Source organism: Mastigoproctus giganteus, chromosome 11, assembly GCF_048544385.1.
Source record: "Mastigoproctus giganteus isolate SK-2022 chromosome 11, ASM4854438v1, whole genome shotgun sequence".
In the NCBI taxonomy this organism is placed as follows: Eukaryota; Metazoa; Arthropoda; class Arachnida; order Uropygi; family Thelyphonidae; genus Mastigoproctus; species Mastigoproctus giganteus.
In genome coordinates this window covers 29,026,837-29,054,707 of record NC_143585.1, presented here as the reverse complement: position 1 = coordinate 29,054,707, position 27,871 = coordinate 29,026,837, and the positions used below count along the sequence as shown (strand labels likewise).

Sequence of the window (27,871 nt, the reverse complement as noted above, 5' to 3'; positions counted from 1 at the left end):
TAAGTTTAAATCAAAAGTATGTAAGTTAAATAATAATGAATAACAAGATAGCGGTATAGAAAAAGGAAGCAATGCAAGGTAGGGGAGGGAAAAGAAGTTAAAAATATAGAGGCGAAGATAGTGAGAATGTCCGAATCGCCCTCGTATTACACTAATAGTTCAACGGACGGAAAAACGAAGATCAGAAAGTAGAAAGATGTAAAGAGAAGGAAAAGAGTTTAAAGGATACTAGGCAAGCTGGGTGTGTAAGTACCCAACCTCATAGAGAGGGCCTTGGCTGTGAGAGTGTTAGTAGAAGTGGAAATTAATACCACTAGCTTGTAGTGTATATTTTGAGTGATAGACATGAAATATAATAAAAAATATGAAGAGGAGAAAAATTAAATACCTATGATATTTGGCAGAAATAAATTGAGTGAAATATAATCAAGAAATGAAGATACAAATTTGCAATCATGATTAATAAGATACAATTATGCGAATATGATTAATAAGAATGGAATGTACACAGAGGGAAAACTATGACAACGATGGTGGAGTTGCTCAGAAGAGAAGAACTGTGGGAGCCCTCTGTGGTTAAAATAAAATAGAGAAAATAAGATTGGACATAAATAAATACTGATATTAAATTACTTTTAAATGCAATCCCCACTCCTTCCCTTTAGATGGATTCGTTGCTAACACAATTTGCCCTATTTAATTTTTACCCCACTTGTCATGCACTACGTCTCTTTAAATAATACGGCGAGTCAGCACTGTGTTGCCCCTAGTTCAGCTAGAAAACGTGTTGCGCTACATCCCACTCCTGAGGATGTAGTGTTAAATATTAAACAGGAGAATCATTCTCTTAACCCTAACCAACCTGAGTACAATACACATATTTTAAACCAAAATTTATTTTTTCAAAAATGTTTAGATAAACGATGTCTCACTTGTCCCATGATGGATAACTCCGAATCCAAATCTAACTCTATTTATCCTCCTTTTTGTAAAACTAAAAGTCATATATTTGCTCATATGCAATATTTGCAATGTTAAATATGTAGGCCAAACCACAAATTCTCTTAACATCAGAATTAATGGGCACAGATCTAAAAGTAAAAATCTTTTACTTGATACCATTTTAAATACTGAAATAGAACTTTTCCATTTTCACCAACATGGCTTCAACAACATTAAAATACTTGCCATTATCAATGACCACGTTCTTTGTGATTATTATGAGAATCTATTTATGTGCACTTATAAATCTTTATATCCCTACGGCCTAAACAATAGATTTTTTTAACAAAACTCTTTTAAGCAATGGTTGTTTAAACACCAGCCACTGCATTTACAATTTATTCCATCTTAGTCATTTCTTCAATAACAATAGCGTAGATACAAACGTGGAAATAAATCAAATCGTCATCATAGGCATATTCGGCACAATTTTCGTAATATTATTAACTCCTGGGACAATACCATACTCTATGTACACAACATTTCTCTTTTTCTCTTTAATATCAAAAACTCTATACTAAAAGCCTTAACTTTATTTATTAGCAATTTTAAATGTAAAAATATTCAACTTAAGCATATTATTTTAGATATCTCTCTCTTTAGACTAGGTTGCATTACTACATACAGTAATGAATACTGTACTATTAAATTTATTCACAGTTGGTTCGATAAAATTCCTTGGCATTATTTACTTAATAATCGTAATAATTTTCTCCCATTTTATAATAATTTCAAGTTCAAGATCCATCACTGCTTCAAATATGAATCTCCTATTGGACTCAAAATTTGTAATTATAAAACTCTAGCTACTAATTTAGGCAACTTACAAGCTTTAGATCTTCCATGTCATTGTGATGATCCCATATATGCTCCTTACGTTGATCAACATCATAAACATATTATTACTGGTAACCTGGACATTATTAACAACATTCCACTAAAGTCCGCTATGGAAAAAGGTTTTAAATTCAGACCAGTCCATAAGGCCAACCTCAATAATATATATAAAGATATTTATCTGAATATCTTGAACTTTTGCAGCAAGTTAGCATATAAATATACAATACCCCACGAAGATTTTTTATAATTGGATAAATGTTACATTTCAGGACATTAAAAAAATTATTTCTAAAACTTACTACCTTTACAATAATTCGCATATCAAGTACTTTAACCTGAAAAAAGCCATCTCAGATTTACAACAAAAATTTATTATCACTCCGGTAGATAAGGCTTCTAATAACTTTGCTATCTTTTGCAAGCAATTTTATTACACCACCCTCAAAAAGGAAGTGGAAAGTAGCTCCACCTTTTTACGCTGTAATCTCGGCATTAATACAATCATCAAAAAAATTATAGCCTTGCATAAAAAATTGCATACCAAAATTCGCAATTCTACTTTGCCTTTCTTGTATATGATAGCCAAATTCCATAAACATCCAGTTGGCTTCAGATTCATCACTAGTGCCAAAAAAGTGGCTGTTATCATCCAGGTAAACAATTTTTCAAATTGTTAACTACCATTCTTATTAATATCCCTTCCACTTGGATCATTAACAATAACCACAGTATCATCAAAATTTTTTTTAATTCCAATACATATTCCAGCATATTTAGTATTGAAATATATGACTTCACCAACTTATTTACCTCCTTACCGCATCACTTGATTGTTAATGTACTTCATCAATTGTTCCTCAAATACAAAAACGTTATACCAACAGATGAGGTTACTTGGAATAACTATATCAACCTCTGTATTCTAAACAATTTTATCTACGATGGTAAATATGCTTAAACAATCCATAGGAGTTCCCATGGGTTCAAATTTCTAGCATAGTAGCTAATCTATTTCTTCATTATTACGAACATCTATATATGCATAACAACCTGAACCTTAATTTTTATGCATTCCGCTATGTTGATGACATTCTTATTCTCAACATTCATTTTGAAAATATTGCTAAATCCATATATCCAACTGAACTCACTCTCAATAAAGAAAACCTTGGCAACCAACATGCAAATTTTCTAGATTTAAGTATTACTCTAAATAGTCTTCTTTTGTCGAATAAACTATTCGACAAAAGAAGCGAATTTAATTTTAATATTATCTATTTAACAAATTGGAACTTGAACATTTCGATTAAGGTTCATAAAAATATAATCTACACACAAATTATCCGTTTAGCTAATATTAGTAGCAATCAATCACTTTTCGCTGGTGCTTTAAATGATCTTTATACCAAACTTCGCAATAATGATATTCCCATTAATTTTTTAAATTTTATTATAAAAAATCTCTCTGATTTCATTAAAGAAAAATTCGGTTTCACCTTGCTCCACCTTGATTAGGGTTAATTCGATACCTGTATAGTTGTACATTTGAATGGTGGTATTTCCACTGCTTGGAAAGTGATCACACATTATGACTTCTATTAGAACGATGTTCGTGTTCTTTCACTTCCTAAGTTTTCTTTTCATTTTTCGTAATTTAATATCAGTATTTATTTATGTCCAATCTTATTTTCTCTATTTTATTTTAACCACAGAGGGCTCCCACAGTTCTTCTCTTCTGAGCAACTCCACCATCGTTGTCATAGTTTTCCCTCTGTGTACATTCCATTCTTATTAATCATATTCGCATAATTGTATCTTATTAATCATGATCGCAAATTTGTATCTTCATTCCTTGATTATATTTCACTCAATTTATTTCTGCCAAATATCATAGGTATTTAATTTTTCTCCTCTTCATATTTTTTATTATATTTCATGTCTATCACTCAAAATATACACTACAAGCTAGCGGTATTAATTTCCACTTCTACTAACACTCTCACAGCCAAGGCCCTCTCTATGAGGTTGGGTACTTACATACCCAGCTTGCCTAGTATCCTTTAAACTCTTTTCCTTCTCTTTACATCTTTCTACTTTCTGATCTTCATTTTTCCGTCCGTTGAACTATTAGTGTAATACGAGGGTGATTCGGACATTCTCACTTTTCTTATTCTCACTATCTTCGCCTCTATATTTTTAACTTCTTTTCCCTCCCCTACCTTGCATTGCTTCCTTTTTCTATACCGCTATCTTGTTATTCATTATTATTTAACTTACATACTTTTGATTTAAACTTACCTTCTTACACACTTAATTTACTAAACACACTGCGTTTGCGTTCTTACATACTATCGACTCAATTTATTTCTAAATACACTACGTTACTTAATTTATTAATCTAAATACACTGCGTTGGGGCTACCTCACTCATGTTTCTGGAGATTTAAAAAATTTTAAAAAAATTATTTTTATATCCATTTCATTTTTTTTATATATATCTATTTCATTTTTTATATCCATTTCATTTCTATAGCTTCTCCATCAGCATGAGTTTGCATAGAAACAGTGTTTGGTACATGATCAGGTGTAGCCCCCTGATGAAATATCTGATCTATGTACCAATTTTTAATTCTTGAATTTTTATTTTATAATTTTAATCTCTATTACCCCTCCCCTCTTTTTCTTTCAGCTTTTGTACATATGATTGGCCTGTTAATTCGGCATTAATTCAGATTTAATTCTACTTAATTTTATATAGGTTCTTTAACATTCTTTTTCTCTTTTTTTCTTCAACTAGGCTCGGCATTTTGTGTTTAATAACTTCTCCATCTATATTTATTTTCATCGGTGACACTTATATATATATATATATACACACACACACACATATCATTCGTTGGATCTCTTTATCTAACACATTGTACTTTAGCAAGAAATGTTCAAGTTTCATTACAAAATTTATAATTTTTTTTTAAATAAATTTTTAAAGAAATCTATTAAAGAATACTATTAATATATATTTTTCGTAGCAATGGGCAAAGTAGATATTTCTCCCTCCCCTTTGATTATGCATTGTTTCATAACATTAGGTGTATAAATTTAATGATTTTCTATTATGACATTTATAAAAAATTTACTGGAATGTTGTTCCAGCCCGAATACACCACTGTTCTTAACATGAGGCTTCCAGACATGTATGCAGTACCCACAATGCAAGCCAATCACTGCTTTATACAATGGAATAATCACTTCTACCTGCTAGCAAAATTTTTGAATATCATCAACAGAACCCCATGATCTGTTCTAGCAGCTTCTCTGTCTACATTGCTCAGGGAACTTCATATTTCACTCTAGGTCTCTTTAGTTCTTCACCACTCTGAGTATGGTACCACCCCATTTGTATTTATTCTTGGATTAGTGCTGCCCATATGCACTTGTACCTTGCATTTATCAATTTTAAACTTAGATTGCCACTTCTCAGGCCACATGCCTAATTTTTCTAGGCCTTAGTGCACAATGGCAGATCCAGAAAAAAAATGACAGGAGGGGCACGATTTGTGACAGAGGGGACACCATTTTGTGCACTAGAATAGCAATCTCATTAGCATCAGTGTTGCCAACTGTATTCAGTTGAAAAGAGTTGAGCACAATGCAAAAATAGATAAAATCCTATGTTAACAATGAAGGGGGGAAAAAAATTGTAGCTAAAGGGAATTTAAGCAACTAGTGTATATTTTCCAAAAAGGAAGGGCACGTGCCCCGATGCCCCTACCCTGAATCCGCCAATGTTACTGCAGTAGTACAAAAAAGGGGAGACTCGATTTACCAGGATCGGATTAACTGGGACACTTCAAAATCTAAATTATAAAAAAAAAACAAAAAAAAAACCAGAAATCATAAAATTCAAGTAATAACTAGAATAGGTATAAACAGATGTTTTGCAAGCTGTAAATAAGGAACAAGAAGCAGCGTTATAAGTTGTCATTTGGAGATTAGTGTACCTATTATATCTTGCAACCCCCATTGTCTTCACATCCGCTGCTCAAAAAAAAAAAAAAAAAAAAGTTTAGTTTGTTTTTTGTGCATCATGCCAATTGTTGTTCCATCTCACCACAAAAAGACAAATTGTTTTGTTATTTATGTCAGAGTGTCGGATTTTTTTTTGTTTGTTTAGAAATCGCATAAATGATGGGCAAACGAAGGGAGTTGTGCTTTCAATTAAACAAAAACTTGAAATTATTCAAAAGTTTGAAAATGGTGCATCTGTTAAATCTCTAATGAACCATTAGAATGTTGGTGACCAAACCATACATGACATTGTAAAAAATAAAGGGAAGCTATTAGATTTAAAATCGACATCATAAAAAATAAATGAGTGTCCAATACGCACTACTTGCATATTGGACACTTGAGTGTGCGTGGAAAGTTTTCATTTTTTTTTTATCTATCGCCATACTTTTTACGTAGGTTGCTGAACATTTTTCCATATGGTAAGTCCCCAACTTATGTAGCTTTGGACTTGCATTACGTTTATTTATATTTTTTTTATATGACTGAAGATTTCAGTGAAGGGAACACACATTTCACCATAATAACAAAAACTCAGAATTCCAGCTATTGGTATTATCACAAATGCAATAAGATTGAGTTTGCTACCTGTTTCTAATGAATTGCACTAACAGAAAAGCCCAATAACCCAGAAAGTACAAATTATTTTTGTTTTATGGTAGTGACCTCCAGAAAAGAGCTTTAGTAAAATGTGAGCTTGCATAGGGTGATAATAGTGAGTTTTTGCCTTAACCCTGTGAAGTTCTTTTCAGAAAATTTAATTTTGACCATTATCGTGGTGCCAACTAAGAGAATAAGTGAGAGCAGTACTAGTTAAATCTATCAAGAAAAGGAAAGTGATCGAATTGGGTCAGAAAATTAAAATAATAAGGATGTATGAAAATGGCCAAACATTAACAGTATCGTGTGGAATTCAGATTTTTCAGTGTCAACAGTGAACAGAATAATAAAGGACAAAGACAGAATATGATAAGGGGTGAAAGGATCAGCACCAATGAAGTCAACTATAATAACCAAGGCTATGAAATAAATGTATCAGTTTTTACTGTACAATAACGTGTTTTTTCTTCCTTTTGTTTTCTTTTCCTATGTGCCACTCTGGCTACTTCACCGCTGTCTCCAGATAAAAAAATTTTTAATTGAACTAATTAAAAATATGCAACTATTTTTCTTCATTCTTCTGGGGATATGTGGTTTTTGTAATTTTGGCACATCAGGGATATAGTAGCATTATTTTATTAGTCATTCCTGAATTACATAAACTGACTTACGTAAGAAGTCCTGGAACGTATCTCTTACGTATGTCGGGGACTTTCTGTATTTTTGGATTAACCGGGAATTCGATTATCCGGGTTTTTTTTTTTTTTTTTTTTTTTCAACCATGTATCCCAGAAATCGAGAGTCTACTGTATATCTTGATTGCTATTATTAACCAACCTTGTATCATCTGTAAACTTAGACATTAAGCTTGATATGCCTTCATCAATATTGTTAATAAATATAAAAAGCAGTAAAGAGCACAGCACAGACCTGAACCCTGAGAAACTCCAATAAAAAATTAGTCCAAGAAGAGCAGCACCCATTTATAATCATCCTCTGTCTTCTGTCACTCAACCATCTCTTTATCCACAACAGTGACTTATCTCAAATACCACACTATTCCAATATATATACTGTCAAAAGTTTTAGTGAAATCTAAATATACAATGTCAAAATTATTGTTTGCATCCAGTTCCTTTGTTATTACATCATAATACCTAATCAGATTAGGTCGCACAAGATCACCAAATCCATGACAAATCCATGCTGTGCTTTCTACATAACAGCATTCCCATCAAGATGATTGTACAATACTTCTTTGACCTCTCACTCCATTATTTTTTCTAAAACAGAAGTCGAGGTAATCTGTAATCACTTACTTCGGCTTCTGATTTCCCTTTGTAAACAGGAGAGATACTTACACATCTCTAATCTGGAAAAGGTACTCACCTGTATCCAGGGATGTGCTCTCATAATTATGGCTCAAGGTTTGCTTACCTCTTTTGCTACTTCCATTAACATAACTAGATAGATCCCATCAGCCTCAGGTGCCTTATTTACTTTAAGTTTCAACAATTTCTCTTACACTTTCTTCTCAATTATTGCGAAATCATTTTGCTCTCAGTTATAACTTGGTATATTTCGGGTATTCCCATTCCAAAAGGTTTCATTAATGAAAGTAAATTTATTTTTCATTTTTATGAAACCCCCAAGCAAGGGAGGAATTAGAAACTATAGTGCATGAGGTTGAGAAGATGAAAGAAGATACTCATTGATATTAGATTTGAATTTCTGTACATTGTAATTTTTGGGAAATACGTATGAAAGGAGGTTGTTCCAGAAAACAGAAGTTGAAGGGAAAAACAAGGAAGCAGATCATGGATGTGCTCAGAGCTGGTTTATGCCAGCTCTGAGCACATCCAAGATTATTAATGGGTGGCAATGGTTAGCCAAAAGCCACCTAAGTGGTATGACCCAAATTGTAAACGTTTTTTCCACCACCAAATGGATTATGCCAGCTCTAAGCACATCCAAGATCACCTCCCACGATCTTTTGTGCAATCATCTCTCCCAACTCCATTTTTCTTTGTTATGAAATGGAAATGATGTCATTTCCGTGTCACAAAATCATGACAAATTGATTTTAGTACTGTTCAAAATTTAGTAAGTGCCGCCAAAGATGTTTACACATCAAAAATTCAACAATCCACAAGATGGAGTTTGTTTAAAAGACATTTACACGATACACAATCAAAGGTTAGTGTCAAGAGCAACTGGTTGAATTTCAAACTTTTCCATTGAATTTGTTCATAGATAAGCCAATTTATCACCAGTAAATCAACATTGGCAGAATATTGGCAATTATTGATCAAATAGAAGATTTTTAGATCATTTAAAAATTGGCAGTTGATGGATTTCTCCATTACTTTGAAAGGAATAGAGGCATATGCAATGGGACAATAATTGAATGGAAGGGATCTGTCAACCATTTTAGGAACTGTCTTGATATGGGCAAATTTCCAAGCTGAAGGAAATACACCAGTGGAATAAGAAATTGCAAAAAAGACAATAAAGAACAGGAGTGAGCTCAAGAGTACAGGTTTTGAGAACAAAGATAAATGCCAACAGGATCTGGAGTTTCTTTACATAAAAATAATTTAAAATTTTTCTGACATTTTTTTGACAGAAAACCACAGGTGGCATTGAGCGGAACACAAGCATGCTGGGAATGTGCAGGAGGTAGTTTACACAAGTTTGCCAATAAAAGAATTAAAAGAAAAATAGGATGCTAGTAAGTTTGTTTTACCTTTAGCTGAAGAGGAAAGAGAACAATCAGATTTTAACATGTGTGAGTACATATGGGCAAAATCAGCCAACAGACCAGAATGCTCAACTGTAGTTTGAACAAGAAACAAGTTTCTACTCTCTGCCTGTTCAAAATAGGTCATCTAGTTCACAAGAACTTTTTCCAACAAGTTCTTGTGACCTGACCTTTTGTGATGGCAATATTGCAAAGACAGTTGTCACTGAAGAAGTGATAAGAAAATACCATGAAATAATTGATTCCATTATGTACATATTTCTTATCGAGAAATAAGCATAATGAAAAAATGAAAACAATGTAAGTTTGAGTTTTGTTATCTTCAAGTAACACAATTTACCTAAGCATCATGCTGCTCAGGGAATAACTAAGAATGAATTTTTTTTGTGGAGAAAATTTAAAATCATTAATCTGTGTCCACCAGCCAAGGAGAGATAATGGTATACTGCATTTGCTTTTTTTATTTTTTTATTAATCATTCTACATCATCAGTTCAACCTTTGAACTGATGATGTAGAATGTACAAACCACTAAGCCTATATTCTCTGAAATCATATAATAGTTCTGAATTTTTATTATAAAAAATTTCCAGTACTAAGTTGTACTAAGCAATATTGCATAATAATATAATAATTATGCATAATAATATAATATAATAACAATAATAATTATGCGATATTGCATAATTATTATTGAGTACCTATACTCTTGGGACAAATTTGAGGGATGATTTTGATTTTTATGCTTCTCATTAACTTGTATTTCAAAATCATTGTTCTTTATACTTCTCGTCTTCAATCAATGGTCCCTAATGATTTTTAAAGTTTAAAAATACTACGAATTCATGTTAAAAACAATTTATATTGTATAGGGTTCAAACCCAGCACGATATGGCACGGTGCAGTGACTAGCAATCTTTACTGGAGTTTGTCTGATATGTGACTGAATGGTGCAGTACATATGGGCACGTTTGCACCCAATCCCCCCCCCAACCGCCGCTAACATTCTGTTGCGCATGCTTGCTTTGTAAGGCCGTATTGACCCAAACCACAACTAAATATAAATCTGAACTAAACAGCATAAATTAAACTATTTTGTAGTTTATAAAAAATATAAACTATGTAAATATACCATTACAGAAATCTAAGCAGACTCCATTACAGAATTTTTAGTGCAAATCACCTGAAACACTTTTGCAAGCCCCTGGTTGGGAACCGCTGTTCTGCATGATTGGTAGAAAGTGCTAAAATCACTATAATGATCAGTACATATAGTTGTTCTATGATAAAGTTAATCCTGACAGCAAAGGGTAACACACAGAGCTGGGAGATAAGCTGAGTTTACTGTTTGTTGTCAGGACATGGCACACCTGAGATGCCCAGTCAATTAGAAAATTTTTAATAAAATGGGAAGGTGGCTCCTTAGATTTTTTTTTGTCTATAGTAATACACTCTCTCACACATGATATGTACAAAAATCTCCACTGAACCAAGTTACATAAAGTCCATGGCTAAGAAATTGAAGGTTAGACTTAATATAAAAAAAAAAAAAGTAAAATAAAACCTTTCACCTGAACTAGCTGAAGCTAGTTTTCTATAAAACAAAATGGACAGATGAGACAACCTTTTATTATAAGAATTAGTATATTTATTTTGCGAATTGGTGTAATTCTTAATACAGTACATATATGTATCAAATGCAAAATTCTGTATTTATTTATTTAAAGGTTACTACTGTAATTCTCTTTCCTAAAGCAATTTATTCTATCATAAGGTAGCATTCTGCATTTAAAAAAAAATCCAAAGTTAAAATCTTCCACCCACCCAATCAAACCAGTTCATTGTTAATATGTGCATGAGATTAATTTTGGGTTCCAAGGATAATTCTTGTGTACCTATATGGTAGAGGTTGAGGGGAAGTAACTAATATCACTGCACTTTTTTATTCAAGTAATAGTGAAGCAATATTAATATCTCACATGGTATTTGAAATGAATTCATATACAATTTGAAAAATTCAAGTGGTAAACTGTTACCGTTGTAATTAAAATTAATACTTTCACAATATTTTTAAATGAAAATTTAGACTAAGTAGTAGATAAACTCAACAAATGTTAACTCACCACAACAGCTCGAGAGGTGTTTCTTAACAAGAAAGGAGCATAGAAGTTCTTGAAACATTTATATAAAATGCCTTTTGAAACAACTGGATTTTTTTCCTTTTTCTTTGTTGTAATACACCAGCAAACATCAAGTCTGTTATTCTGTGAAGACAATAACAAAACAGTCAAAACACACACTGATATTTATGTATACTGAATGTGCAGTTAACAATTTAAAGTGAGTCATGAATGCTTTTCATTCTGCCACATATTACTTTTTATTCTGGTAAAAAAAAAAAAAAAAAAAAAAAACACACTTGTTGATAAGAACAAACTTCCTGACAATAGAGACATGCTTTGATGGTTAACCCTCACAAAATACTAAAAACATATTTTAATGTTTTCAAGAAGGTTTCCAGATACATGCCATTTTATTGAATTGTTTCCAGGAATTTGGAAGTTTCCGACTCGCATAACATGGCCTATCGGGACAGTGTTAGGTGGGTCAGAAAACTGCTAGCTTGGGGGGAGGATGCACAGACTGATAGGTTAATAGTAGCCACTGGCAAAGAAGGTGAAGGTGATTCTTGCACTCCTATTGAAATGAGCAGCAGCCAGGAAAACAAGTTGCTGGGGAATTTGGAGACTGCTGAGTCATTGCAGAACAAGTAAATACATGGGCTGTGTTAGGGTAGCTAGAAATAAGAACTGGTGCATATACACCGATGCTAGGAGTTTAGTAAATACATTTGATGAATTTAAGGTACTGGTCAAAATTGGAATCAAAGGCAGATGCAGAATCGTTAGGATATCAGAGACATGGTGTAACACAGATATAAAGAATTCAGAATTGGAATTTGGGGATACAATGTGTACAGGAAGGATAGACAGGATAGGAGAGGTTATGCTGTTAGTTAAGAAACACTAAATCTAGGGAAGTGCATCCAATTGGCATGAGTGGACAGTGTAATGTTGAGTCAGTTTGGTGTAACATAAGCAATGAGAAAGTGAAATTGAGAGTAGGAGTGTGTTACAGGCCTAGTGACTCTGATGAGTATAATGAGCTGTACAGAGAAATAGTGGGCCAGTAAATCAGATTGTCTTATAATGGGGAACTTTAAATTCCCATATATTGACTGGCACTGGTGGGTTAGTCACTTGCACAACACTAGCAAGAATTTTGTGGATTTATTGGATGATTGTTTTCTACAGCAGCATGTTCGAGAGGCAAACAGAAGTAACCACACCAAGGGCTCAACATCTGGCAAGTAAGGGCTTGGCATACCCAGGGTCCTGAGCGCTGGATATCATCATTCTCTTTCTCTCTCTCTCTCTCTCTCAAATTTTTTTTTTTTTGGCTGCTACTGCATAAGCCTCAGGCTTCCTTGCACCATATGGCTAATAATAATACTCTTTATCTGATTATCATAGCGATTCTTTCTGCATTAAGAATCTGCATATAAAGAAACCGCTAGGTGGCAGTGATCCCGGTATGCTGATGTAGGATTTACTCAAAGATGCAACTCAGAGGTAAAGGGGAGTGTTTTTACTTTCGTGAAGGTGAATACGATGGTCTGAGACAGTTGTTAAAGTTTATACAGTAGGACCAACTGATGATGTTACCAACAGCAGTACAAGATGAAGTATTGCTCTACAATTTCCTAAATGGGAAATATTTAAGGAATCTTGGAAGCTAATAGGGATTTTGTTCCAACTAAGAAATACTGTTCAGAGTTTAGGCATAAATGGCTATCAGATCAACTTATGAGACTCATGGCAGAGAAGAAAAATGCATGGGATGCATATAATTCATCAGGTGACACAGAAGCCTACGGTAGATATAAGCTGATGTGTAATCAAGTCACAAAGGAGGTTAAGCAGGCAATGGCATATTACGAGAAATCTTTGGCAAAGGATGCAAAGAAAAACAGCAAAGAGTTCTTTACTTATGTAAACTCTAGAAGGATGGGGATGAGTCAGACTGGTCACTTGATATCGATGGTTCCACTGTTGAAGACCCTACTCAGGTAGCTGACAAATTGAATGGGTATTTTCCATCTACATTCACACATGAGGAGTTATTCAGGGAGTGGAATGCCAGATATTTATTAAACTCTGGCAAGGAGCTAAATGATTTTGTAATAACTGAAAGCAAAGTGGAGGAGAAATTGTTGAAATTAAACATAAGAAAGGCACCTGGGGTGGATGGGATCTATCTATTTATATTAAAGGAAGTAAGCAAACCCTTAGCCATAACTATCAGTGTCCTTGGACTCAGTTTCCCAAGGATTGGAGATGTGCAAATGCTACCCCAATTCACAAAGGAGGATCAAAGGGTGACACAAGTAATTACAAATCTGGTTTAACTTCTGTTCAGGGGTAAATAATGGAGACACCTTTCTTAAAGAAGCAATACAGGATCATCTACATTTATAGTTCAGACACAGCATGAGTTTGTTAAGGGGAAGTCTTGTCTGACCAATTTGACTGGATATCGACAATGACATCACAAAGGAACTGAATGCAAAAAATAATTTTTATATCATATACTTCGATTTCAAGAAAGCTTTTGATACTGTTAAACATGGAAGACTGTGGTACAAATTGGAGCAATGTAGCATTAAAGGAAAGTTGCTTCTGTGGATAAAGGATGGTTGAGTGGGAGAAGACAGTGGTAATCAATGGACACAGCTCTTTGTGGACTAATGTTATTAGTGGAGTTTCCCAAGGTTTGGTATTGGACTCTGTTTTCTATATTTATCAATCATATTGACATCAGGCTTAATGTCCAAGTTTGCAGATGATACATAGTTTGACAGGGTTGTTAATGACAGTACACTACTGCAACAGGATCTAGAAAAATTGGGCAGATGGGCTGAGAGGTGGTAACTGAATTTTAACATTGACAAATGTCCAGTACTGTATGTGGGTAGCATTAATGCCATAGTAATATACCAACTGTGTGGTACTATACTCAGGATAATGGAGAATGAAAAAGACCTGAGGATAACTGTGCAGTCAGATATGAAGTTTTCTGAACAGTGCAGACAAGCTGCCAGAGCATTATTATTATTATGTCTAAGGTGGCACCTAGACTTCCGTCTATCTCCACCTGATAAAGTTGACTTTGTGCAGAACCTCTGCAAAATAGACCTGTATGGAAGGTCTCTTCGCCATCAGGGAGAAGCTGTCACCTGCACAGCCGCTCCCCGTTGGCGAATAGACCCTAATGGCTGCCCATATTCACTTGGTGCTGGGCCTGGTCTTCTATTTTAAGTGCCTCATGCACAAAAATCCCGCACACACCGGAAGTAGTGCTATACCGGTAGGTGCCAGCAATCCCGCTCCCAGGCTGCCCACACCTGAGAGTCAGCAAAAAAAAAAAAAAAAAAAGAAAAGAAAAAGAAAAATAAATAAAATACATATATACACACACATAATATAAACAAACTAAAAGGAAAAAAAAAAAAAAAAACACAAATAATCAAAATGTATATAACCAAATCTTAATTAGTAATCATTAGATTATTCCAATGTCTTCTCCGTTGAAAAACAGTTACACAGAACTCTTGCAGTGCTTGAAATTTATCCTGATTAGCAATAAGGTCTTTTTCACAGCCTCTAACTAAATTACCAATCTTCACTTTTAGCCTTTCTCTATGTTCAACATACAAACTACAATCATATAATAAATGACTCCAAGTCTCAGGTTGACCGCAAGTGCATAAAGGAGAGCTGACTAGACCAAAGTAATGTAGTTTAAAATTTAATGAGCCATGGCCAGTTAAAATAAACGATGTTACCATAGAAGGAAAAAACCATTTGTTGTTACTATCATAAGTAAATTTAACTGTTGGAATAAACAATCTAGTCACCTCCCCAGTTGCACTAAGATCCCATCTCTGTTGCCACATACCAATCAACTGTGTTAGAACATTTTTCTTAACTTTAACTATCTCTATAGTGACATCAGATGTAATATTCATGAAAGAAACCACTATGCCTTTTTTTTAAGTAATAACAAAGGGCCCGATACACAATGTACAAGTCTAGAGGCAAATGGCCGGCCAAAACCTGCATAGCATTCGTTGAGACTGTTCTGCACAAATTAGAAATAACATAAAGCATTGAGCGCTGAATCGATAACAATTTCTGTTTAAGTTTAACGTTAGTAACTCTGAAGTACCACACTGATGCTCCGTAAGCAACTATGGGTAAGAAGACTGCCTTGTAGTATAAATTTAAAACTTTCCTTTTCAACCCCCAATCTGACCATGTTAATCGAATTATTGCTGCACTAAATTTTTTAATTTTCGTGTAAGTAATTTAAATGTGGGAAAAACGATAATCTATCATCAATTCTTATACCTAGATATTTCACCTCAGATACTAGGGGATGCCTCCCCTTAATTAAAGCTTTAGGCGGTGGCGCATAATTTAGTTTCCCCTTAAGAAGCATCATAACAGTTTTAGTTGTAGATATCAATAGTTTGTGCAAATCAGCCCACGACACTAGACTTTCTAATACCTGGGCCACTCTTATTTCAAGCACAGCCCTGGATTTACCAGTAATACATAAAACCAAATCATCTGCATAAGCAATCTTATGCAGATTTTCAATTGATTGTTCTAGCCATAAATTAAGTACTAAGTTCCAAAAAAGTGGGCCCAATACAGACCCCTGAGGACACCCTCTCGAAAGATTCCTATTAAACTGTAGATGCTTAGCTTTCAGTATAAATTTCCTACAATACAAATAACTCTGTATCATCCTATACAATAAGTCTGGACATTGCATACCCCTTAATGCAGACAGAATACTCTCATGCCACACCATGTCAAAAGCTCCAGTAAAATCTATAAAGATGGCTAACACATACTTATCCTCTGCCTGGTTGGTGAAATTCATGAGATCATTAATGGCATCCTCCGTAGAATGCCCTCTCTTGAAACCATACTGATAAGGCAGGGTCAAACCATTTTTATCCATGACTTGGTTCAATCATAAAAATAGCAATCTTTCAAAAACTTTGCCAAGATTGGCCAATAACGAAATTGGTCTATACCCTCTTGGGTCATTTGGTTTTTTACCCGGCTTAACTAACAGCTTGATCAAACCAACTTTCCAGATCCCAGGAAAGGTACCTTGAAGTAAGCATTTATTATACAAGTTTAACAAGATGTTAGGATAAAGCTCAATCATTTTAAGAACAGCGATATTCTCTACTAAATCGATTCCTGGGGCTTTGGAAATGTTAATTTTCTTAGAAACGGCTCTCGATTCCTCTAAAGTAAATAAGCTAATATCAACAGACCCAAGGTATGTTACATTAGAGTCCTTGATGCCTTCTTGCTCTGTTGTCTCCCCCCCTTCTTTCTCACGAGGAAACAACTCCGATGTTATTGCCTGCACTGTTGTAATCCAATCAGTTGTTTCCACTCCATTGACGATTACGGTATTCATTATCTCTCCAGGTCTTAATTTATTCATACTTAGTTTATAAATTAATCCCCAAGGATCTGTATTGCCCACACTAGTAACTAGATTTCTCCAAGCCTTTAATTTACTCTCATAAATAGCCCTATAATAAATTTTCTTTTTATTCCTATAACATGCATGATAAAATTGAGCCTCATTCAGCCCCCACCGCCTATACCCCTGATATGCCTTCCTACATAAAAATACTTCTTTCCTTAACCTGGATAATTCCGCATTCCACCAATTAACAACTCGCCTCTTAACTCGTTGTCTTCTTGAGGCACAACTGAGGGCTCTAAGCAATGAAGACTGAACGAAAGCAGCATACTCACAAGCATTTAAAAAATTCAAATTAACCATATTGTCTCTTGAAAAATCTAAAGCCACTGACCGTGCAAAACCAACTGTGTGGTACTATACTCAGGATAATGGAGAATGAAAAAGACCTGAGGATAACTGTGCAGTCAGATATGAAGTTTTCTGAACAGTGCAGACAAGCTGCCAGAGCAGCTCATGGGATCTTGTCTATGACAAGTTATTGTTACAGCAGGCCCCCATTATAACGCGGTTCGCTTTACGCTGATTCGCTATAGCGCTGTTCTTATATTATAACCACTATCTGGCTATAACGCTGTCACAGATCACTATAACGCTCTTTTACAGATTGCATTTTTGGCATATTTAACGAAATCGTTTCATTTGATGGAGTCGATAGCTTGAAAATACGGTTAAAACGTTTCCCACACAAACTTGAGAAATATTCCCACGCTCAGTGAAATTCTCTCGCGCGCTAATTTAATTGCAGTACAGTGACTTGTTACGTAGTTCCGAGATCAACATTTTAAAAAATGATCAAGTATATTGCTTGTAATATTTGCGTTATATGCATTTATCCGAGGTCTAGTCATCACTCAGTACAGTATTAGACATCGTGCATAACGGACAGTTTACTTGAACATTGTGTCATAATTAATGCAACCAACGCAGTTACATTTTCAAAGAGTTAATAATGGCCAATAAGAATAAAAAAGCAACAATGTCTGGGCGCAGTACGAAGATTATAAATGTAAGAAAAATACTACTGAATTTGAAAATTAAATTAGACGTTTTGAAGCGAATCGATTCCAGTCAAAGACAAGCGGATGTGTGCCATAATTTAGGACTTGCAAGTTTAACTATAAGAACAATTATAAAAAAAAATAAAGAATTAATTTTAGCAGTGGGAAAGATAGCTGTTCCACTGCAAGCAACAAGGGCTAGGCCGGCTATTACGATTGAAATGGAAAGACTTTAACTAATTTTATTGAAGATAATATCCAATGCAGAATTCAGTTAAGTTAAATATTATAAATAATAAGAGAGAGAGAGAGAGAGATATTAGCCTATATGATGATCTGAAGAAAACTCACCTAAAAAAAAAAAAAAAAAAAGTGGAACCATTTAAAACTAGTAAGGGCTGATTGAATAGATTTAAAATCCAGGGAGAAGCCGCAAGTGCAGATCAAGGAGCCGAAAGTTTCAAAAAAGAACTTGTTAAAATTATTGAAGAGGGGTATTATGTGTTATACTTCTCAACAAGTTTTTAACATAGATGAAGCAGGACTTTTGTGGAAACGATTGCCTACAAGAAGTTTCATATTGAAAGAAGATAAAACATGCCAGGTTTCAAAGCGGCGAAGGATCGATTGACTTTATTGTTGGTGGTAACGCTGCGAGAGATTTAAAATTAATACCCCTTTTAGTTTATTTGGAAGAGGGCCAAAGTTCAACCCAAAATCGACACATTTTTCATAATTAAATTAAATCAATTAAATTCATGATTTTAATTGGAATTTTAAGTTTAATTTTGATACATAAGTAGTTACCATATAATTATATACGTAGGTAACGTAGAATATTTTATAAGTACAAATATTTGAATATTAAATATTTTGACCGATATTTGTGTATCTTTTCACTACCACGTATTGTTGATTAGGAAATATCCTATGGCACCGACCGCAACTCACAAATACATATGTTACCTTATGGGAATTCGGCGCTCGCTTAGCGCGGATTCACTTAGCGCTCTGTTTTTCCGGAACGCATGATCAGTGTTAAGCGGGGGTCACCTGTATTTGGTTTTTAGGAGCATTAGCAACTAAGGCCATATTTCTCCGGGGATATGCGGTGGTCATTTCCTGACCTCTCTGCATCCTCTGTATTTGGTGGTCACAGGCTCGAACCCTGGGCTAATCAAGAAGTGTGTGCTACGCACTGCCACTTCTGCCCACCTGGCTAGGGAGGTGCCCGTCTGAAGTCTGATCTTATTTATTGTCAACTGTAACAGCTTATACTACTTGCAACTTTATGTTTTAAACACAACTGCTCTTCATATACTGCACTAAACTGCTGTTTAGTGCAGTATACCAAGATTGATTTTTGTGTACTATGGATGAAACTCTCCATTTCCTTAATGATTTCCTCACTTAAAGGAGGCTTATAGTCTCCATATGGTACACAGAAGATTCAGCTACAAAAGCTCATGCCAATTGTATATTGATGTCTGATAGGTGAAGTATTGCTGTTCAAGTTTCAGCGACAACGCATGAGGTCTCTATATACGCTCAGACGTGTTTTTCTTAGTCTCCCAGGATTTATCTTTTTCAGTGTTTTCTAGGCCACCCCACCTTTGTAAAAGTATGTCCCCATAACAAAGAAATTATGGTGAGTGTACTCATAACTTTCTTGGCTCTGTGAGTGAAGGGATAGCGCTCTGCTCCTCATCCTTAGTTTGCATTTTTTATTGAAATTATCGCTATTGATAACATTGAACAATGGCTGACACTTAACGTTGTTGTTTCCCTTCACTTACAGAATTTTTTTTTTTTTTTTTTTTTTTTTCTGCTTTGGCCTTTGACCCTCAAGCTTGGGGTTGTTAAAGGTCTTGACACCATTCTGGAACTCTAGGGTGGCTGATTGTTGCACTGGGGTACTGAAGATTAATTTGTTTTGTGCAAATAGCCAGCCATTACCATGATTTATATTTTTTCAGCTCTTGCCTACCAAATAAATTGGAATAATACTGGCAGCCATACTGTCTTCCCCATTCTCTTTGACCAATAGGCTTAAAGGTCATTGAGTTTTGGCGGACTTTTGTTAAGTCACCATTTTGTGTTTGCATGGCTGCCTCCATATGGGAGTCGCCATTTTGTGGTGTAGCTATAACCTATAGCGTTTTTGTATATTGAGTTATTACAGACTGTTGGTAATACCATTTTAGCTTGTTATACTATCTTTGGTGCAGATTATTGGCTGCACTGTTATATAAACATTATCATTGACTATAATATATTTGTTTTGGTAACCAATAGTTACCTTGAAAATATTGTGTATACTTGAATTGCCATTTTTATCACTGTCTTTTAAATTTTGTAACTTTTGTTTGGGTGCTCCTAATATTTTGCCCTTTAGTATACTTTCTTCTCATGCCCTATAGACCCCCTCCATAAAGTTTTGGGGGTTTTGGCTTATTAGGGACTCAGATATAAGCATAATTGTCTTGTTTGCTCAAACCTGCCTTCAATATTATTTTTGGGCTGGTTTGGGCTGTTATTTTTTTAAACTTAAATCGCCCTTTTCTCGATACCTATTGGGCGGATCCTGCTCATTTTTGGTGTGGTAATTCAGATTAAAAATACTTATTTTTGTGAATTTTTTGAACGCCCCTGGTGAGTAGAAACAGAACTATTCATTATCAAACTTTAGGTACAATTACATTCCAAATGGATAGCTCCACCAGCTCAAGTACTTCTCGTGATGATAATACAGGTAAGTGTCCCCAACTATTGAACATTTCAGTGTTGGACAGTTCTCTTACACAGAAGTTTGGACCCATTGGTTCGATTCTTACCAGTACTCCTTCCAAAGTTGAAGGCCCTCTGGCTTTGAATGAGTCTCAGTCTAAGAGTCTCAAGAACTTGATTGTGGACATTAGTAATCCTTCTGAATTGATTTCAGCCTTTAACTTTTATAAGAATCAGTTTTCTGAAGTTTCACATTCGTATAAGGGCATTCCATCTAAGTTTATTACATCATCTTGGCAACTTTGGATTGGTGTGGAGGAGATAATTCAGAAGTTGGCCTTTGCTTTGGAGGAACAGAAGAAATTTTTCAACGACTTCGCTGCCAAAGACGTTGAGACGACTTCAAAGCTTAAGGAGGAGATTGCTTCTTTGCAGGTTGCAGCTACAGATAATATTTATTTGAAGGAACTATTAACATCAAAGGATTTCCAAATCACAGAACTTCGTACAAAACTTGCAACTGTGGAAGACTTTTTGACTAAATTTGAGGATGTTTCTGCCAGCTTGCTGGCTAAAGATAACCAATTGAAGGATATCCAAATAAAATTGGATACGCTGACGCAGCAATTGGATGAAATCTCCAAACCCTTGTCTGTTTCCTCAGACCCCTCGACAGCATCCACGTTTGCTACAGTAACTACTACTAATTTAAGACCTCAAACTGGTCCAGCTCTAGCCCCTCCACCTTCGGGTGCTCAATCGAAACACGTTCTCTTCGTCAAAGCTGGCGTAAACAGTACGGTAACGTCAAGCGAAGATGTAAAACAACTCCTTTCTTCGGATTTTAAGCAAGAGTTAAAGAAGGTTAAGATTAAATCAGTGCGAAAGCTAAGGGAGAAAGGGATAGTAATAGAGACTGCTACTGAGAATGATCTCCGTACTTTGGAGAATTGTGGTAAATTTGCGGACTGCGATCTTCACATAGAACATCCTAAGAAGTTAAACCCAACCTTGGTAGTTTTTGACATCCCTGGGGATTCCTCAGATGAGGACTTTTTGGATGACTTGTTTGAGAAAAATCTCTGTAATAAAATTGATAAAAAGGATTTTGAAACAAATACTAAAGTAAGATTCAGGTTTGGCTCGAAAAATAAAAATACTTGTCATTTAGTTTTCGAGGTTTCCCCGAAAATGAGACACTGCTTATTGAGTTCGGATTGTAGAGTTTTCTTGGGCTGGACAGCCCACAGTGTAAAGGACTTTACCATTGTTTTGCGCTGTTTTCGTTGTTTAGGATATGGTCATTCCGCAAAAACTTGTCAACAAACTGCTAATGTATGTGGTCACTGCGGTGATCAAGGTCACCAATTTGACAATTGTACTAAGAAAGACTCCCCCCCTTGCTGCGTTAACTGTAAGGTGAGGAGAAAGGATAGTAAACACTCTTATAGGGATCTTAGCTGCCCGGAATTTATTCGAGCACAGGAGCTGATTCGCTCAAAAACTAATTTTCAATAGAATCCTCCATTCTTCTTTTAGTCCTTCGCTAAAAGTTATACAACTCAATTGTCAGAGGTCAGCTTCGGTTACTAATGACTTAGCAAAAATTGCAATTGATAAAAAGATTTCGTTTATGGGTTTACAAGAATTATATTCAGTAAAGGGTTTGGTTAAAGGCTTTCCTTTTTCGTTTCGAATAGTCTCTTCTTATATACAGCATATTGGTACTGGGGGGAATGCCAGGGCTATGGTTTGGGCAGCCCTGGTGGTGGCTGACCCCTCATTGGTTGTTACTAAAATTAATACCTTGTGTTCTAATTTTGCTGCCTGCGCCTGCATAGAGGGTCCGTTTGAAAAGTTTTATGCTATATCATTGTACATGCGTTGTTCACAAGGTGTACAGCCAATTGAGCCTTTTTTAATCTATCTGGACCACGTATTATCGCATTTAGCTGGTGAAAAACTACTAATTATGACAGATTCTAATTCTTCTTCGTCGCTCTGGTCTTCTTTTCCTCCAAATCTTAAGGGTGAGTTGTTTGAGGAGTTAATTTTTTCTAAAGGTTTAACGGTTTGGAACATTCCGTATTCACCTCCAACTTTTGTTTCTGCTTCCGGACAGTCCAGTGTTGATGTAACTCTTACCAACAGAGCCTTTGGCAGTAACATTCATTCTTGGTCGGTTCAGCCCACGTGGTCCGGTAGTGACCATAATGCCATTGTATTCCACATTAAATTTAACGTTTCCTTGGGCCCTTCCAGACACACAGCTGATTTTCCCAGATATAGAACAGTTAATATAGATTGGTCACTTTTTGATGCAAAATTTTTGGATACTTTTACTCCTACCTGTATTGCTTTTCTGAATTCTCTGGACACTAATTCCCATCTTGAAGAATTTATGAAGTTATTCTCTTTTGTTTGTGACTCTACATTGCAGAAATGTTCTCGTTCCCCTTCTTCCGTCCCTTGGTGGACGTCTGAGCTCTCGAACCTGAGAAAAGCTTTTAGCTCTGCAAGGCGAAAATTTCAAAGGGCTAAGCGTTCACACAGACCCCAGGCGGAAATACAGACTTTTTACGAACAGTATAAAACATCAAGGAGAACTTATTTCAATACTATATATAAATGTAAGAGAAAAGCTTGGGATGATCTAATTTCAAAAAACTTAAATTCTGACCCTTGGGGTTTTGTGTTCAAACTGGTTACTGAGAAGATTCACCCTGGTCTGATCCATTCTTCAATCCTAAAACCAGATCTCACGGAAACTCTTTCTTGGAAGGAATCCATCACTCTCATTTTACAAGAAATAATAAAGGATGATATCACCGTTCCTGAGAGTCCTTTGCAGACTTCCTTAAGATTGAATCATCTTTGTTACTCTGCTTCAAGTGTTGAGGAACCTTTTTCCATTTTTGAAATCGACAACTCCATCAGTTCACTTAATTCGGGCAAATGTCCCGGTCTGGACTTGATGGAGGTGTCCATACTGAAGCGAATCTGGAAGCTTTGCCCGACTTGCATTAGTGACTTATTGAATTCTTGTTTGGCTGGTGGTTGTTTTCCTGATTCTTGGAAGGTAGCAAATTTGAAAATATTATTAAAACATCAAGACAAACCGGCAAATATGGTTACTTCATATAGGCCTATTGCTTTACTTCCTGCTTTAAGCAAAGTACTAGAAAAATTAATCTCACTTCGTTTTCAGATTTATTATAACAATCATTCTCTTTCGGCACGTAATCAATTTGGCTTTCGGAAAGGGTACTCAACGGTGGATGCCATTAATGCCACCCTTGATTTGACAGCTGCCTCTAATAGCAAATATGTCCTTGGTCTCTTTGTAGACTTCAAGGGGGCCTTTGACACCTTATGGTGGCAAAGTGTCCTCGCGAGGTTTCGGGAGGCCGAGGTTTCCATTCCTTTATACAGGTTAATATCAAGTTATTTCTCAAACCGTAACATTGTTGTCTCCTCTGGCTTTGAAGTTGTAAAGAGACAGGTTACTCGTGGCTGCCCCCAGGGCTCTGTTCTGGGACCAATTTGTTGGTCCGTTGTTCTGGATGGGTGGCTCACTCAAAATCTACCATATACACATAAAGTTGCTTACGCCGATGATTTGGTCGTTCTCATCCTTGGTAATTCCAGGTTGGAATTGGAGGAACGTGCCAATGAGGCACTCCTTGATCTTGACTGCTGGTGCCAACTGCATAAGCTCGAGGTCTCAGTCTCAAAGACAAAGCAGATGCTGTTGAAGGGGCGGCTAGCTGTTAACAGACCACCAACCGTAAAACTTAATGATAATTCTATTGGCCTTGTAACTTCTTTCAAATATTTAGGAGTCATGCTGGATAATAAGCTAAATTTCGTCCAGCATGCGAAATACTTGCTAAAGAAAATTAAAATCCTCACTGGCAAAATACTTCATATAGCAAGATGTACTTCTGGTTTAAAATCCAGTGTGCTTCGAACATATTACAGATGCATCTTTATCCCGATTATTGTCTATGCTGCTGGTGCTTGGGGCCGTAAATGTACTACAACTATGGTTGCAAAGTATCTTATACAAGCGCAACGTTTTTTCCTTTTAGCAACATCACGTGCTTGCAGAACCATTTCTACCCCAGCCCTGTTAGTTTTAACTGGGAAATTACCAATTCAATATGAGGTTATTCAAAATTTTCTTATGTTCCATAAAAGTCGAGGTATTCTTGTCCAATTGAACCAGTATTCTAACAATTTGGATCTTACCTATAAGGAGGAATGTAAAAGGTTGACAGCACTCTTTAAAGATTCCTGGCAACAGGATTGGAATCTTAATACAAAAGGAAGAGTAACTTATAGTTTTAAACCTACAGTAGAAATTTTTACTAGGGATAACTTTCCCTGGTTTACGCCAGGTCTATATCTCACCTTTCTTCTTTCTGGGCACGGTAGCATTAATTTTAAGCTTTTTCATTTCGGTCTTGCTAACTCTCCAAACTGTTTGTGTGGTGAATTGGAAACAGTTCCACACATAATATTAGACTGTCCTTTATATGTTGATTTACGGCTTCCTTTTCAATTAATAACAAACGTGTTTGATGTTTCTGAGTTTCCTCTTTTGGTTTCCTCTTTGGAATTGTTTGGGGCTTTTTCAACTTTTGCGGATAAGGTTTTCAAACGTCGGAAAATCTTAATGTCAGATAGTTCTTAGATAACATCGACACCATTAGGAATCTAACTCTTGTGTTTTAGGTATAATAATGCACAGTTTTTGTTTTGCCCTGGTTAGGGTGGAGTCTTTCTTCTTGTACTTCTGTTGTAAATGAGATGTCTTAGCTCGTAGTTAAATGTAAATATGTAACAAAGTTTTAACTCTTCTAGAACTTTTGTATTATATTGTAACTTACAGTTATTACCTGGTTTTGTTTTTGGGTTTTTGAGTCTGTTCTGTGTTTGTTTTCTAGTTTTGTATATATGTATATCTCTTCTGAGAAATTGAGATTTTGTAAATTTCAGCCCCATTCGGGCTGGTGGTTGATTCATTAAGTTAAATGGTAAATGTAATTATTTACTTAAGTGTTGTTCCAATAGTTGCTGAATTTTGTTGTAATAAGTTAATTGGTGTTATTGAATCAAATTTAACTTAACTGTAGTTGAATATACTTACTTATTTTTGCTTTCAATTGGAAGATTTTATATAACAAAATATAAATAATATTTTGTAATAGTAAGAGTTTTAAAGCAATATTTGTTGAAATGTTTTTAATTATTTGCCACTAGTGTTGAGGAAATTCTTTTTTCCTCTTCTGTTTCCTTTTCTAACCTATTTCTTCCGTTTCTTTCTTCTAACTATTTTCCTACTAAGTCCTTCCCATTTATTCTTGATGTTTTGCATCAGTATGAAGTATAGTTGTTCCTGGCTGCCTCCACGTGGCTAGGGACGGGAGTCTGGGGGTAGAAGGAAATTGCTTCTGCCCCCAGACTGCGAAATGCCAGGAGCCGGCACACAACATACAACAGAACACACACTTACACACAGTAACGGGTTCAAACATTTTATTAGTTGTTCTTTCCTTGAAAAGTTTTTTTTTTTTTTTTTTTTTTTTTCTGCCGGCTCAGCGATATGCTTTTAGAGTACACTGCGGTGTATAGGGGAAACCCTGGATCCCGCCTAACAAACACAAATACTTGAATACTTGTTCAAGTTTCAGCAAAACACCAAACTCCCAGTTGAAACAAATCAAGTTTAAATTTCAAATCAACTTATCAGATTTCACTTAATACAAAAAAGAAAAAAAAAAAAAAATATATATATATGTGTTCCTTCTACACCAATGCAACTGTTTACTCTACATCTTTAATATTAAGTAACAAATAAACACAAAAACACAGAATTTACTTTTATCACTGTTGACTCATGTTCACTATAGTCAATGCAAACTTAAAGATGTGAAACTCATTTTTTATTTATTATTTTTTTTAACTTTTTTTTCCAATATAAGCTATTCATACTCCAGTAAAAATAGGAGTCATAACAACCCTTCCTTTAGCAGTGTCCTGAAAAGAAAGATCTAGGGATAAGAGAAAATAAATCATAAATCTTCAGGATAACACAATCCCCATATTTCAGAAAATATTTTAAATTATCTGAATACAGGTAATTTACCACTACAGGCTACTAAACAGTTACTAATAGTAGGTCAAGGCCAAAACAAGAGGGAAATTAAAATTGTCAATTTAAGATATAAAAAATTAATTTAATGGCCACAAGTATGAGACTATGTTAGTGACACTATATCACAATTACAATAAAAATTTTTTTAGTAATTAAAGCAAAACAATGACAGTTGTTTACTGTCATTGAAATCACATTGTCTTAACTGACCACTTAAAGTTTACATGACATATACTGTAGTTTGAAAAACTATTTATTTAAAAGAAGTCAAGAAGATTTGGAGCTAAAAGAAAACTATGTTAAACAAATTTGGCAAATTAATTATTAAGATATTGTGCCAACTGCATTTGGCACTGTTTGTATAAACAAGAGAAAGTGGATTCAGCCTGAAAAAAAAAAAAGACTGAAGAAAAACTGAATGGACATCCAAAAATTCTGTTAGTATTAGCAAATGATGCAAGAAAGCAAACTTAAAGCATCAGGAGAAAAAAAAAAAAACTTCCTACATTACCTGTCCATCTTCTGCAATAGCTTGTAGTAGTAGTAGTGGCATGTGATGCAAGAAAGCAAATGTATGAGCTTATGCAGCATTAGCCGACAAAAAAAAAAAAAAAAAAAAACACACACCATTCTCTCCAAATGCCTGTCCAGTTCCTCCTTACATTTATTCAACCTATCAACTTCCACGACAGATGGAAATTTGTTCCAGCAATTAACCACCCGCTGGCTAAAGGCAAATTTCCACACATCTATTCTACATGTCTTTTCTTAATTTGAATTTATGCCCCCTTAGGTTCGTAATCTGAACAAGTGGAAGGATCCCATCAGAATTCAGCGTGCTCAACCCATTCAAGGCCTTATATACCTCAATCAGATCACCGCACAGGTGCCTAGTCTCCAGCCACTGCAATTTGCAGAACTTAAGCCTCTCTTGGTAAGAGGATCCCTTCATTCCCCTCACCAATCTTGTTGCCCTTCTCTGTATACGCTCAAGTAAATCTACATCCTTCCTAAAATGAGGCTTCCAGACCTGTACGCAGTACTCAAGGCGTGGCCTGACCACTGCCTTATACAG

The 27,871-nt window shown here is 35.2% G+C and overlaps 1 protein-coding gene across 3 annotated transcripts in view; it reads right to left on the bottom strand.

The window, feature by feature from the left end:
• LOC150077842 (NPC intracellular cholesterol transporter 1-like) overlaps positions 1–27,871 on the bottom strand; it is a 671,091-nt gene that overhangs the window by 226,061 nt on the left and 417,159 nt on the right. For all 3 annotated transcript variants that reach the window (XM_090384813.1, XM_090384814.1, XM_090384816.1), the window contains one exon: positions 11,394–11,534. In XM_090384813.1, the coding sequence (XP_090240939.1) occupies positions 11,394–11,534 (141 nt within the window). The remainder of the gene's footprint in view (positions 1–11,393; positions 11,535–27,871) is intronic.